The sequence below is a fragment of the Geotrypetes seraphini genome, chromosome 15 (genome assembly GCF_902459505.1).
Source record: "Geotrypetes seraphini chromosome 15, aGeoSer1.1, whole genome shotgun sequence".
Classification (NCBI taxonomy): Eukaryota; Metazoa; Chordata; class Amphibia; order Gymnophiona; family Dermophiidae; genus Geotrypetes; species Geotrypetes seraphini.
In genome coordinates, this window is record NC_047098.1 from 67,560,564 (window position 1) to 67,574,038 (window position 13,475).

The 13,475-nt window shown below is 44.7% G+C and overlaps 1 protein-coding gene across 6 annotated transcripts in view; it reads right to left on the bottom strand.

The window, feature by feature from the left end:
• Window positions 1–3,232: 3,232 nt before the first annotated feature.
• The window catches only part of LOC117349455 (claudin-4-like), a 79,013-nt gene continuing 68,770 nt past the window's right edge, over window positions 3,233–13,475 (bottom strand). For 5 of the 6 annotated variants that reach the window (XM_033922956.1, XM_033922959.1, XM_033922962.1 and 2 more), the window contains exon 2: window positions 3,233–5,159. In XM_033922956.1, the coding sequence (XP_033778847.1) occupies window positions 4,436–5,080 (645 nt within the window). In that variant the 5' untranslated portion in view covers window positions 5,081–5,159 and the 3' untranslated portion in view covers window positions 3,233–4,435. Of the gene's footprint in view, window positions 5,160–7,809; window positions 7,894–13,475 lie in introns of those variants that run through there. The other variant, XM_033922957.1, reaches the window with a different exon arrangement.

Consider the following 13,475-nt stretch of genomic DNA (forward strand, 5'->3'; position numbering starts at 1 on the left):
GTGCGACTTGTGGATTATTACCAAAAATCATGTTCTTTATAGAGAGGAGGAGATGTTAAAAAACGATCATCCCACTTTAAAGTCTGATTGGTCGTGTTACACCCTGAGGCAGCAGATTTGTGAAACACTGGCCACCGTTGGTGTACTGATCAGCAGAAGATAAGTGGAAAAGTTTTTCTTCTATCTTTTGTTTTCGCTAGCAAAGCACAGCATAAAGCTTTTATTTTTATTGAAGTTTTTTTGCCAATGAGGTGACCGCTCAACCACTTTTAGCAAATCACTTCGGTGGAGGTGGAAGGACCTTTGTCTGAGGCTTTTTCCTTCAGCTTGAATCAGTTAATAGCCTATGCTGTTCTTATATCTTATCATTGGACATTTCAGCATCAATTGAAATTGAAAGTGTTTATCATATATATTGTTGTTTGTTCATGATATCTGAGTTATCTCTGGATATATGGTAGGTATGCCACTGGTGGAATATGTTAGCTTTGGGATATGTTCATCACATATTTTTGTATTGTGTCCAATGGCTTACCAGACAACTGACAGGGGAGTGAGGATGGGCAGTGGCCCTGAACCCAAAGTGGGTGGGCACTAAATTTTTTTCCTACCATGCCTCCTTCCCAAATGCAAAATATAAATACAGGCAGTCCAAGGGTTAAGAATGAGTTATGTTTTTAAAGCTGTTCTTAAGTCGAATTTGTATGTAACTCAGAACTTGTAGATTTTAAATTTCTTGCTGCTTACCTCTGCTCCCAGATGACAAAAGGGCCAACTGTCCCTCTAAGGTACAGCATATACAACCACACACTGTTCTTAAAGTGGCCATTCATCTTTCCTGAACCTGCTAAAGTGTAGGAGTCTATGCCACTGGAAATACTGCTCCATGAAATCAAGTGAAGCTGCAACCACGTTCTTAAGTACGAGTCATACAAGTCGGGCATCTGTAACTTGGGGACTGCCTGTACTCAAGTTGGTGGCTTTCCCAAAGCCCTGCCAGCTGAAAATCTTTTCCTCCAGTCTGGCAGCTCAGAGACACTGCTGCTAGCTGCAGAGCTTGGGAGATTTCTGGCTGCCAGACTGGAGGAGCTGGTCTTCAACTGGCAGGGTTTGGGGATCTCCACCATCCAGAGCAAGGGAGGTGGCTAAATTTTGGTGGACCTGGGCCTTGTGTGTTCAGTACAGAAAGAAAGTGCCTATGTGATTTTAGTTCTCCAGGATTGTAATACTTGCTGAGTTTAATTTCTTGGGGTTCCCAGTTCAATTTCTATTTGTGGGAGGTAGGGATATCATGGGGAGGGTGCAGAGAGGATAAGGGGCCCCCTCCTTAATTTTTGCCCTGGGCCCCAGCATGTCTAAAACCAACCGCGGGGACAGGACAGGGATAAAGAGATCCCTGTGTCCCCGTGTCATTCTCTACTGTAGAAACTTTGGGTTTGATTCCTAAGTCAGGTCTCCTAGCAGCCAGATACTGTGGTAGCAGCTTCACTCACAGTCCTTGATTAGAAGAATTCCACTCAAATGCAGTAGGGACATTTAGAGGGGAAGTTCCAGAGATCACCTTTTCCACAGCATCATTTACTGCAGGAGTCCCTGACCTCCAGGGACTCTCACCATAGGAATCAGCTCTGAGAGTTCTATGGTTGCTTGAGCAATCCCAATATTGAACAAACAACTTGACTTTGTCCAGAGAGAAGTAATATCCATTGAAGGGCATAATCAAAACTTTAAAATGTCCCACAACCTGCCTACGTTGGCACTCGGACATCCTAATAGCAGTGACATCCAAGTACCGATAATCAAAACAAACCTTCTGGACATTCAGCAGCACTTCTAAGATGCTGTGCGTCCAGAGCTCAAAGGGTTATACTGGGAGGTGTGTTCTGGGCAGGAATCAGGCGGGCTTCCACCTGGACGTCCTGAAGCAATAATCAAAGCTTTTCCAGGACATCCTAGGCGGAACGTACACGGGACTTAGACCAAAGTAAAACAGGTCTAAATGCCCCAAAGGTGACCAAACTGACCCCTCCTTGCTCTCCCAGTGGTCATGAGCCCCTCCCACCACCCTTTGTGGGGAAAAAAACAGCACATTGAGGGCTTGCCATAAGCTGATTGCGGCAGAGGAATCTCCATCAGCTGTACCAGCTTTGGGGATTCCTGCTGGCTCAGCTGATAGGAATTCCTCTGCCGCAATCAGACAAGGTAGTTGGGTTTGTCTACAAAACTTGCTTTGTGCACTTTTCATGTGGACTTTTTTGGAAAATGGCCAAAAAAGACAGACGTACTAAGGACCAAAACGTCTACATAGATCATTTTCAAAAATAAAAGTTAGACGTTTGGCAGCTTTGAAAATGCACATTTTTTTCTACTGGTGTTGTGGACATCTTGCCCAAAACGTCCAACCTCAGACTTAGACATCATATCGAAAATGCCCCTCATTGTGTTTAGCACCCCCAATAATTTTGAGAAGCTCCCACGTCAAACAAATCTTGCAGTTTGCGATCAATCTCAGGAGCAGGGGACCACTAACAAATGGCTTAATGTTCCTGGGGAGCCCTCTTAAATGGGCTGGTGCTTTTCCCTCCTCCTTCCCCCTCCCCCCAGACCTACCTCTCTCAATCCCTAGTGGTTGGGGGTCCAGGGCAGGAACAAACCCCCGTCACCCCTGCCCTGCTAGTGTCAGGTTTAAAATGGTAGTAAACATAAATGTACATTGCTATAGCTGGGAACACTGTGGGGTTGATTTTCAGGCCGCAAGAGGCAGCCCAGCTAACTCCTGTGGTTGGTAGTAATCCCAAAAATTCATGCCAAGGATGAATCCAGCCTCCAGCGGTGTCAGGTCAAAAGCGCGCCGGGACAAAGGCGCACCCAGACAATTGAGCGCAGCGCGGAGGCGCACGCCGCTCTAAATTACTGTTTTTAGGGCTCCGACAGGGGGGTATGGGGGGAGAACCCCCTCCCCACTTTACTTAATAGACATCGCGCCACGTTGTGGGGGGTTGTAACCCCCCACATTTTACTGAAAACTTCACTTTTTCCCTGTTTTTAGGGAAAAAGTTAAGTTTACAGTAAAATGTGGAGGATTACAACCCCCCAAACCCCCCATAACGCCGGCACAATGTCTATTAAGTAAAGTGGGGGGGTTCTCCCCCCACGCCCCCCCCATCGGAGCCCTAAAAACAGTAATTTAGAGTGGCGCGCGCCTCCGCGCTGTGCTCAATTGTCTGGGCGCGCTTTTGACCTGACGCCTAAGTTATAGTAGCCAAAGATAGACTTGCTTTTTAGGTGGATCTGTCTGGTTGCTGGACTTAGCCAGTCAGCCAGTGAACAACGGCACTGACTGGCTATATTACATGACATAGCCACCGACTGGGATATTCAGCAGGAGAAAGCTGACTATCTCCCACTGAATATCGGTGGTTAGCCAGCTTACCACTATTTAGTCGGCCAGGATCTGTTCCCAGCCAGCTAAATGGTGCTGAATATCGGGCAGTCAGTAGTCTCATGGTACCACTACTAGGGTCAAGAGGCATAATTTTGAAGTTGGAAGCCAAAGGCATCAGGGGAGTGAGGTATATGGAGCTTTGCCAGTGGACCTTTTCATATGGTTAGCAGACGTCCGGGAAAACCTAGACATGTCCTCTTTTTAGAGGACTGTCTGGGTGCCCGGACCGACTTTCCAAAACCCAGTAATTTGTCCAGGTTTTGGAAAGCCCCGACCTCCGGCCACATCTAGAGGGCCTCTGAGCAGACATCACACACATCCACTCATGCTTGGATGCCTTCCAGACATGGCCCGGAGGTCGGAGAAGAAAGACAAGGCTTTTTTAGGGGTGGAGATGTAACGGGGCAGGGCTGGAGGCAGAAAAGGGTGAGGTGGGGCCATGTGTCCGGGATTCTACCTCGGAAACTCCGATAACCCTACCTTTTCAGGGGCATCTATGCCTGTCAGAAAGGATTGGGGTAGGTATTTGTTTTTAAGAAATGGCCTCTTTAATAGAATCCCTGGATGCTTCTGGCTTCACAGTAGCGGTCGATGCTTCCAGGGTGGAAAGATAATGCTGGTGTCATCTTTTCACAAAATAATGTAGCTTATAAGCTTAAATGCAAACTGTGTTATTCAACTGCATAATAATGAGGTGCTTTGTACCTTATTAGCTTACATTGTGCTACTGAAACATATAAGAACAAATAATGCATAATTTTGTCATTGATAGCACATTATTTGGCAAAAATCACATATAATTCCTTTAACGCAGATTAACAGCTCCCCTTTGAGATGGAAACTCATACTGGAGCAGTGATAAATGTCCAGGGCCAAATAGAATAAATACATGGAAAGCAAGATGCTCTGGTTCTGGGAGTCCCATGGATTGAAGGAGGGTCCTGATCCCGGGGCTTCTGCTCTGCTGTTGGATCTCTGAAGTGACTATGTTCACACATAGTTCCGTATTGAGTAATTGGTGCTAGCTGGGGTTCTCATGGCTTTGTAGGTCACAGGGTAAGATTTTCCTTCCTTTGGGGGACAAGAAGAACATAGCAAAGCCCCTCCAATGATAAGCATGAGACTAGCAGTCCAGCCCACATACAGCGATGCTCCTAGCTCACGCTTCAAAGCATCAGGAACCACTGGGTTGTAGAAGGTTCTTATGACGTAATTGGCTGACCAGGAGACAGGGACAAGAACTATAATGCCAGCCAGGATGAAGATAGCTCCCGCTACAATGGAAATCCTGCATTTGACACCTCTGTCCTCTACACAGTTGGAGCACTCGGCTCCCACAATGGAGATGAGAAGGGCGATCAAAGACACTGCAATGGAGATGACAACCAAAGCTCTTGCCGCCTGAAGATCTGCGGATAGCTGAAGCATGGAATCATACACTTTGCACTGCAACTGTCCGGTGTTCTGAGACACACAGTCCATCCAGAGCCCTTCCCAAAAAACCTGTGCTGTAACGATGTTTGATCCTATAAATGCCGTCACTCTCCACATGGGAAGTAAACAGCACAGGATGGTGAAGATGAGGCCTAGTACACCCAAAGCAACCCCCACCAACTGTAGTCCTAATGCAGCCATGGCTTGTGGAGTCCTTGATGGTAGAGCTCAGTGGAGGTGTCCGAGAATCACACCAGTTGCCTTCTCCCAACAGATTACCCTGAAAAAAAATATCAGAACATATTTAAGAAACATCTCAGACATTACTCATTATGCTCATGCAACAAAAAAGTCTTACTCATTTCTATCAAATCAAAGTGTGAAGCATCAATTAGTTTGAAAGTTTAAAAAAAATCCACAAACAAAGTTGTTATTATATACTTCTATTTAAGTATTTAGCCCATGCTGTTTTCCAAGGTGACTTACATTCAGGTATAGCACTCTTTTTGTACCTGAAGCAGTGGATGGTCAAGTGACTTGCCCAAGGTCACAAAAGGCCACTGTTGGATTTGAGCCAGGTTCCTTGGGATCTCAGCCCACTTCTCTAACCAACAGAGCAGTGTTTCTCAACTCGGTCCTGGATATCCACAATGAATATCTTTAGGCTAAATATAGCTTGGAGCTCTTTTGAGGCTTTTTCCTGTAATTGATGCCCATGTTTTGTAATTCTACTTTTTAGAGAGACCTTAATATGTATGCCCTAGCGAAAAGGAGGGATGGGGCGACATGGTACAGATATTTTTTCAGAGATGGGGAAGCAGTTGAACTAGAGGTCAGAGTTGAGGTTGAGGGTAGGAGGAGCAATGTCAAGAAATACATTTTCACAGAAAGTATGGTGGATGCCTGGAATGCCCTCCTGTGGGAGGCTGAGAAGATAGACCGTGCAGGTCTTTATCTTCCGACATTTACTACGTTACTATTCAAACTATCAAGCCCAAAGGTGTTTCAGTTCAATCTTCTTTTCTTTGTCGCTCAGTAATGTTGTTATCGTTATTAGTCTCTTGAAACTATCTCTCCAACATTTTCATCATGGAGATATCCTTCAACTTTGGAACAATAATAAATCAGAGATTCCTAGCTCTAGTAATATTTTCAATGCATCCATCTTTCTATGGATCATAGTATTTACCTTAGCTGTGACAATTTCCAGTGATTCCAACTTAATCACTCATAGACCAATATCTTCAAAATTTTTCTCTTGTTCAGCTACCTTGGTAGTGGATGGAAGTAGCTGTCCTTTCTGAGAGTTTAACAATTAAGTATTCTATCCTTGAAATTAAGCAATTTCTTCAAGTTCTCTATAGCAAACCACAAGGTCTCTAATGTAAATGCTTGCGGCTCTTCAGGCAACAACTCAAATCCAGAGGAAATGGTTTGCTGCACTTAAGAGCTTCTCCTCCAGGCACCACCAAAGCTGTTCCTCCAGCAACTAGAGTACTTCATCTGAAGGCTGTTTTCTGCTCTGTAGAGATATTGAATCTGAAACAACTGAGAAAGTACCACTCACAGACACAGTGGGACAATACAGTTATCTGTACTCTTCCAGGTTGAGGGTTACCTTTGCTGCTGCTACTACTAATTATTTCTATAGTGCTACTAGATGTATGCAGCACTGTATACATTATAGGCAGGTACTTTCTCTGTCCCTAGTGGGCTCACAATCTGTTTTTGAATATTTATCCCATTATTAAAGAAATGGCAGGTGCCTTGTTATGATAATACCAACTAGATGTTTTAGTACATTCTGAACAAAGTGAAGTGAACAAGAGCATATGTCTAGTCCAGGGGTAGGCAATTCCGTTCCTCGAGAGCCGGAGCCAGGTCAGGTTTTCAGGATATCCACAATAAATATGCATGAGATAGATTTGCATCTCAAGGAGGTAGTGCATGCAAATCCATCACATACATATTCATGGTGGAGATCCTGAAACCTGACCTGGCTCCGGCTCTCGAGGACCGGTATTGCCTACCCCTGTTCTAGTATGATAAGGAGTAGAAGGAATTTGTAGAGTCAGCTCCCTGGTGTCAAGAGCTGCCTCCCACAAAACATTAGTGAGAACATTCCTAATGTCCGCAGTCACCACAAGTAATGCAGGGATGATGACAGCACTTCGGTCATGAATGGCTGATGCAGACTTTGGAATGAAAGACTTCCAAACCTCATTTACAAGATCCAGAACAGAATCATTACCAGAAATAATTGGGCACGGAGAAGGTGGAGTCATTGACTCAGGAATACTTGCAGTCTTAGGATATTTAATAATCAAGAGAAACAGCTTCTCTGCCCCACTTTTCACTGGTTGATATAAAGGCAAGAATTCTGTTGCATTTGGATCATTAGATCACAAACCAGCGTTATGGAAAGGATTGTATCCTGAATCCTTGGATGCATATTTTGCAATTCTGCCTGCTGAGTGGATCGAGAAAATGCAGGCGGAGTAAAACAAGACATTCAGGCCAGGATTCTTATAAAGCCGCGTTAAAAAGCGACGGTCTGCTAACGCAGCCGTTCTGCTATCGAATTTAAAAAAAGCAAGTGATTCTCCAAAAAACGCTCATGTAAATGAGGTTGGCGGAGAGTAGCAAAGACTCGCTAAATTTGCATGTGCCCATCTCTGGTGATAGCGATGGGCACATGCGCAGAATAAACGCAAAAAGAAAAAACAAAAAGCACAACAGCATGAGAGATGTTCAATCTCTTCCAATGCCAATCTTCCCCCCCCCAACACCCACACCCACCCAGTAGCAGGAGAGATGACCATTCTCTCCCACCGCAAACAACCCCTCCCCCTGGAGGGGGCAGCAACCTCCCCCTTGCTGATGGAGAGATGCCCACTCTCTCTCCCTGCCTCCAATGCCCCCCCCCTTACCTCCATGTAGATGTCTGACCGGAGGGACGCAGATTCCCTCCACTCAGCTGGCCTGCCTCTTCAAAATGGGATTTCCCCTCCCTGGTGCATCCTGGGATACACTGAGGAGGGGCCTGAGGGCCTTATACAACCTGGCCCAATCAGAGCATCAGGCCTCTCCCCATATGCACCAGGAAGGGGCCTGAGGCTCTGATTGGCATCCAGGCCTATGGGACACTGTGTTAAAGTTTTGAGAATCTAGGCCTGACCCAGAAACTGTTAACAACTGCAATACAGTTTTCTGCGCCTGGAGTGAAAGAAAGCTCACATGGGAGGAGTTTGCCATCCTGAAATAGGATTTCTGCTTTCCAAAATAAAGGGAATGAATAAATAAAAAAGCTGGTGACAAATGTTTGAAACTTCAATATTCAAGAGACGTACACCAGTACTATAATACTATATATCTCATATGCTTTGTGTCAGTGGTAATGTGCTCAGAGACCGTAACGTGCTCATGAGACCGTAACGTGAGTCATGCTTACTAGCTGTTATCTCATTGTTCTCAATCATTGCACATTGTAACAACTGACTTTGTATATAATGGTATTATCCTAGTATAGATTAGTGCTGCCCGATTCACGATTCGAATCGATTCACCGAGTCACTTCGGGTGAATCGAATCGAATCGATTTAAAAACAAAAAAAAATCGGCCTCCTGATTCGGTGATTAACCCTCCCCCCCTCGCCTTCTAAAGCAGGATCGGCAGCGCTGCCTCTTGCTGGCCAGCTGCTGCCACTCCTGCTTTAGAGGGCGAGGGGGGAGGGTCAGTCAGGAAGTGCTGCGGTGTCTGGCTTCCCCCCTGGACTCCCGTACATCCATTTACCTAATGCCAGCAGCGGAGCTGTGTTTGACAAATTCATCTCCTAAACAGAAGCCTCTCCACTCTTAATGATATTTTCCCCCTCTCTCTACCTCGATGTAATTTGCTGTCCTCTACCTATTTCTTATGTAACCCTCACTTCTTGCTTCCTGTAATTCGCTGATTGTCCAGCCTTCTTCGAATGTGAACCGCCTAGAAGTCTTTCGACTATGGCGTTATAGAAGAAGAATAAATTTATTATTATTCTTGTGTTCTTAAGCTCTGGAACGCATTGCCAGAGGACGTGGCAAGAGTGGTTAATGTAGCTGGTTTTAAAAAAGGTTCGGACAAGTTACTGGAGGAAAAGTCCATAATCTGCTCTTGAGACATATATGGGGGAAGCCACTGCTTGTTCTGGATCAGTAGCATGGAATGTTGTTACTATTTGGGTTTTTGCCAGGTACTTGTGACCTGGATTGGCCATTGTAAAGACAGGCTACTGGGCTAGATGAACCATTGGTCTGACCCAGTAAGACTGTTCTTATGTGCATGGCGTCAACACGTCAATGTCTGCGCATGTGTGGAGACCCTCCAGCTGCAGCCCTGAGTTTAGTGTGTCGTTGCTTGGAAAAGTTTGTGAGACCCTGTTCTAAAGTTTTACATTACGTGCCTTAGAAAGATGTGCTAAGATTTTGCAGTTACTGTGCAATAATAGCAACTGGGGTCAGGCCCTGTTTTGCAGTAGCTCCTTTGGATGGATTTGGCAGAAATTGGACCAAAATATTCATATTTTAGTAAGAGACTTTCCTACCAAATTTCAGCCAGTCCATACAGAGAGATGGTCCCCAGTGCACAGGCAAACAGATGAATAAATATAATGACAGCATTGAGTCAACAATGGTCTCAGGATTTGGGGGTTTCTATACCAGTTGGGCTACTTCATACCTCTTTGAAATTTACATCTTATATGAAATTATTGGTTGCCCTCTGGGAAATGCACTATAAGATGATCATGAAGGAGGAGGGTGTGGCGCAGTGGTTGAAACTACAGCCTCAGCACCCTGGGGTTGTGGGTTCAAACCCCGCGCTGCTCCTTGTGATCCTGGGCAAGTCACTTAATCCTCCATAACCCCAGGTACGTTAGATAGATTGTGAGCCCGCCGGGACAGATAGGGAAAATGCTTGAGTACCTGATTGTAAAACCGCTTAGATAACCTTGATAGGCGGTATATAAAATCCTAATAAAACTTGATGAAGCTCCATGTTCTCCTAAAAAGGCAAAACAGATCTCCTTACACCCTGATTCTCACTGCCCAAAATGTCAGCAGCCTGAGGCCACTTAGGTCATAAATACAGGGTTTCGGGGGAAGAGTCTTGGACCACATCTCTACCTTGCAGAATGCCCGTTGTATAATCTGCTTTACTGGGAAACAATTCCAAACTGTTTGGGAACCTACTCTCTGACACCTGCAGCACGCAGTCAACTATTGAACTTATAACATCTATATGGTTTGACTTTTCTTGTTCAGAGAGCTATACCGGTTGATCAAGAACTTTGTATTGGAGCATGGGGTGGGGGGGGGAGATGTGGGTAGAGGGAAGTGTTAAAATACTTTTTCACGTTTTACAGTTGTGCTTTTCATAGTTTGACTGTATTGTAGCTTGATGTTTTGTCCTCGATAAACACATTTACCGGAAAAAATTTATATATATATATATAATGACAGAATTAAGTAGTTTACACTGATGAAAAATATCTAAAAACAGAGGAGTGGAATTTAATTTGCTGAGAATCACATGATGCAAGAAGAAAACTGAACAGCTTTTTCAGAGAAGTTAGGGTGGGGGATCGTATGATTCACCCTATTGTCCTAAAGCTACCCAGAAGCAGGACTACCAGTCCCAGTTGAATGTTTCATCTTTAAACCAAGTCTTCTTGCTCCATTTTCGAAACTCAAATGAAGTCAGAACTGTAGAGTAGGATGGTAAGATATAGAGACCATGAGTCAGGAGGATTCCTGGTAATTCGTAACATCATCCCAAGCACTAGCAGTATCACTCTATGTGACCTATATAAATCACTTCACTCCCTGTGTCTCAGTTCTAACCTCTGGCTCTGTCAAAGAGTCTTTGATATGGTCATGGCAGGGCAAATCACCTTCTCTCCCTGTGTCTCAGTTCTAATCCCTACCTCTGTCATGGATTCCTGTGATCTTCCATAAGTCACGATCACCTGCGCCTCATTTTACCCAGTGACATCACAACTGCTCCTCCTCACTGCCCTCTACATTACATTACATTACATTAGAGATTTCTATTCCGCCATTACCTTGCGGTTCAAGGCGGATTACAAAAGAGATAAAAAAACGGAGGGTTACAATGGACAAAAATTTGTCCTTTCTAGAGAGGTAAAGAGTAGTTTTTGTGTGGTGGGAAGAGGGAGGGGGGAAGGACGGTAAGTTTGAAGTTAGGGCTGTTTCAGGAATTTCTTGAAGAATTTAGTTTTTATTTCTTTTCTGAAGTTATGGCTGTTTCAGGAATTTCTTGAAGAGTATAGTTTTTATGTTCACATACAAAATGGGGGGAACACCACTAGGGGTCAGTAACCTGGAGAGAGACCTGGGAGTGATGGTAGACACAACACTGAAGGCATCGGCGCAGTGCGCCACGGCCTCAAGGAAAGCAAACAGAATGTTGGGTATCATTAAGAAGGGTATTACGACCAGGACGAAGGAAGTCATCATGCCGCTGTATCGTGCAATGGTGCGGCCGCATCTGGAGTACTGTGTCCAGTACTGGTCGCCGTACCTCAAGAAGGACATGGCAGTACTTGAGGGAGTACAGAGAAGAGCAACTAAACTGATAAAGGGAATGGAAAATCTCCCATATACCGACAGATTGAAGCAGTTGGGACTTTTCTCCCTAGAAAAGCGGAGACTTAGAGGAGACATGATAGAAACCTTCAAGATCCTGAAGGGCATAGAAAAAGTAGACAGGGACAGATTTTTCAAATTATGGGGCACCACAAGTACAAGGGAGCACTCGGAGAAATTGAAAGGGGAAAGGTTTAGAACAAACGCTAGGAAGTTCTTTTTCACTCAGAGGGTGGTGGATACATGGAACGCGCTTCCAGAAGCTGTTGTAGACAAGAAAACATTAAATGGTTTCAAAGAAGGTTTGGATAGATTCCTAGAAGAAAAAGGGGTTGAGGGGTATAGATAGGTATAGACCACTAATCAGGCAATAGGCCTGATGGGCCGCCGCGGGAGCGAACCGCTGGGCAGGATGGACCTATGGTCTGCCTCAGCGGAGGCAACTTCTTATGTTCTTATGTTCTTTTCTGAACGTCTTGTAGTCTGGTGTCGTTATCAGTAGATTGGAGATTTGGTTATCTAGTTTAGCTACTTGAGTGGCCAGGAGGCCGTCGTATAGATTTTTCCATTTTACTTCTTTGATCGAGGGGTGTGTGAATGAGGTGTGTGTTTTTCTATGAATGATTGAGGTGGTTTGGATGAGGTAAGTTGGGCTGTCTCCGTTTAAGGCTTTAAATAACATACAGTAGAATTTAAATAGTATTCTTTCTTGGATTAATAGCCAATGTGAGTTGATGTATGCTTCTGTAATATGGTCGTGTTTTCTCAATGAGTAGATGAGTCTCAGAGCTGTATTTTGGATTGTTTGTAGTTGTTTAGTCATTGTAGCAAGGCAGGGGAGGTAGAGGATGTTGCAGTAATCTATTAGATTTGGGATTGTACTATAAGCTGAAATAGTGTTTTTTCGAAGAATTTCCTGACTTGTCTTAGGTTTCTCATCACTGCGAAGGATTTCTGTATTGTTTTATTTATTTGTGGTTGCATGGTGCAGCATCGGTCTATAGTCATTCCTAGTAGTTTTATGGTAGTTTCCAAAACGTATGAGCAATATAACCCCATTTCACTGTTAAAAAATATACGCGACCTCAAGAGATAGTAAAAATACAATTGCACATCTCCTCTCCCCTCCTTCTCCCCCTTTATCCAAAGCAGGAGGGCAGCACAAGCAGTAGTCAGCACTGGCCCCCCTGCGTGTCAGTATGCACTCCCAGATCCCAGTACTCCACCAGGGCTTCCAGCCTGACCGGAGGAACATTCACTGACTCACAGACCCCATGTGCATTGCCACCACTGAGATATGGGCGAGAGGGGAGAGTAGCCCTGTTTCTGTGGCCCTGCCCACTGACCATGTGACCCATGTGTGGTCACAACGCACAATGTGGGAGCCACTTCTCTAAAATCTGCCCTTCAGATCAACCAGTGACATTTTTTCACTAGGCATTCCACCCCAAACATGACTGCATAACCTTCTTTGTGTTGGACCTGGGTTAAAGGGTCAAGTATGAGCTATAGTGAGGTGATTCACAGTTGGCAGGTCATTTTAGCTTAAGTCTTAGTGAGGGCTGATTTTTACCAAGCTGAGGTGTTAGAGACCTTCATCCACTCCTTTATCACCTCTCGCCTAGACTACTGCAACTTCTCACCAGTCTTCCACTCAACCATCTTTCTCCCCTTCAATCCATTCAAAATTCTGCTGTATGACCTATACTTCACTAGAGTCACTATGCTCACATCACCTCTCTCCAAGTCACTTCATTAGCTCCCTATCCATTTCCACATACAGTTCAAACTCCTCTTATTGAATTACAAGTGCTTTCACTCTGCAATCTCTCTCCTCTCTTATCTCTCCCTATACTCCTCCTCAGGAACTCCTATCTGTACCCTTCTTTTCTACTGCCAACTACAGGCTACATCCCTTCTCTCTTGCTGCACCTTACGCCTAGAACAGACCGCC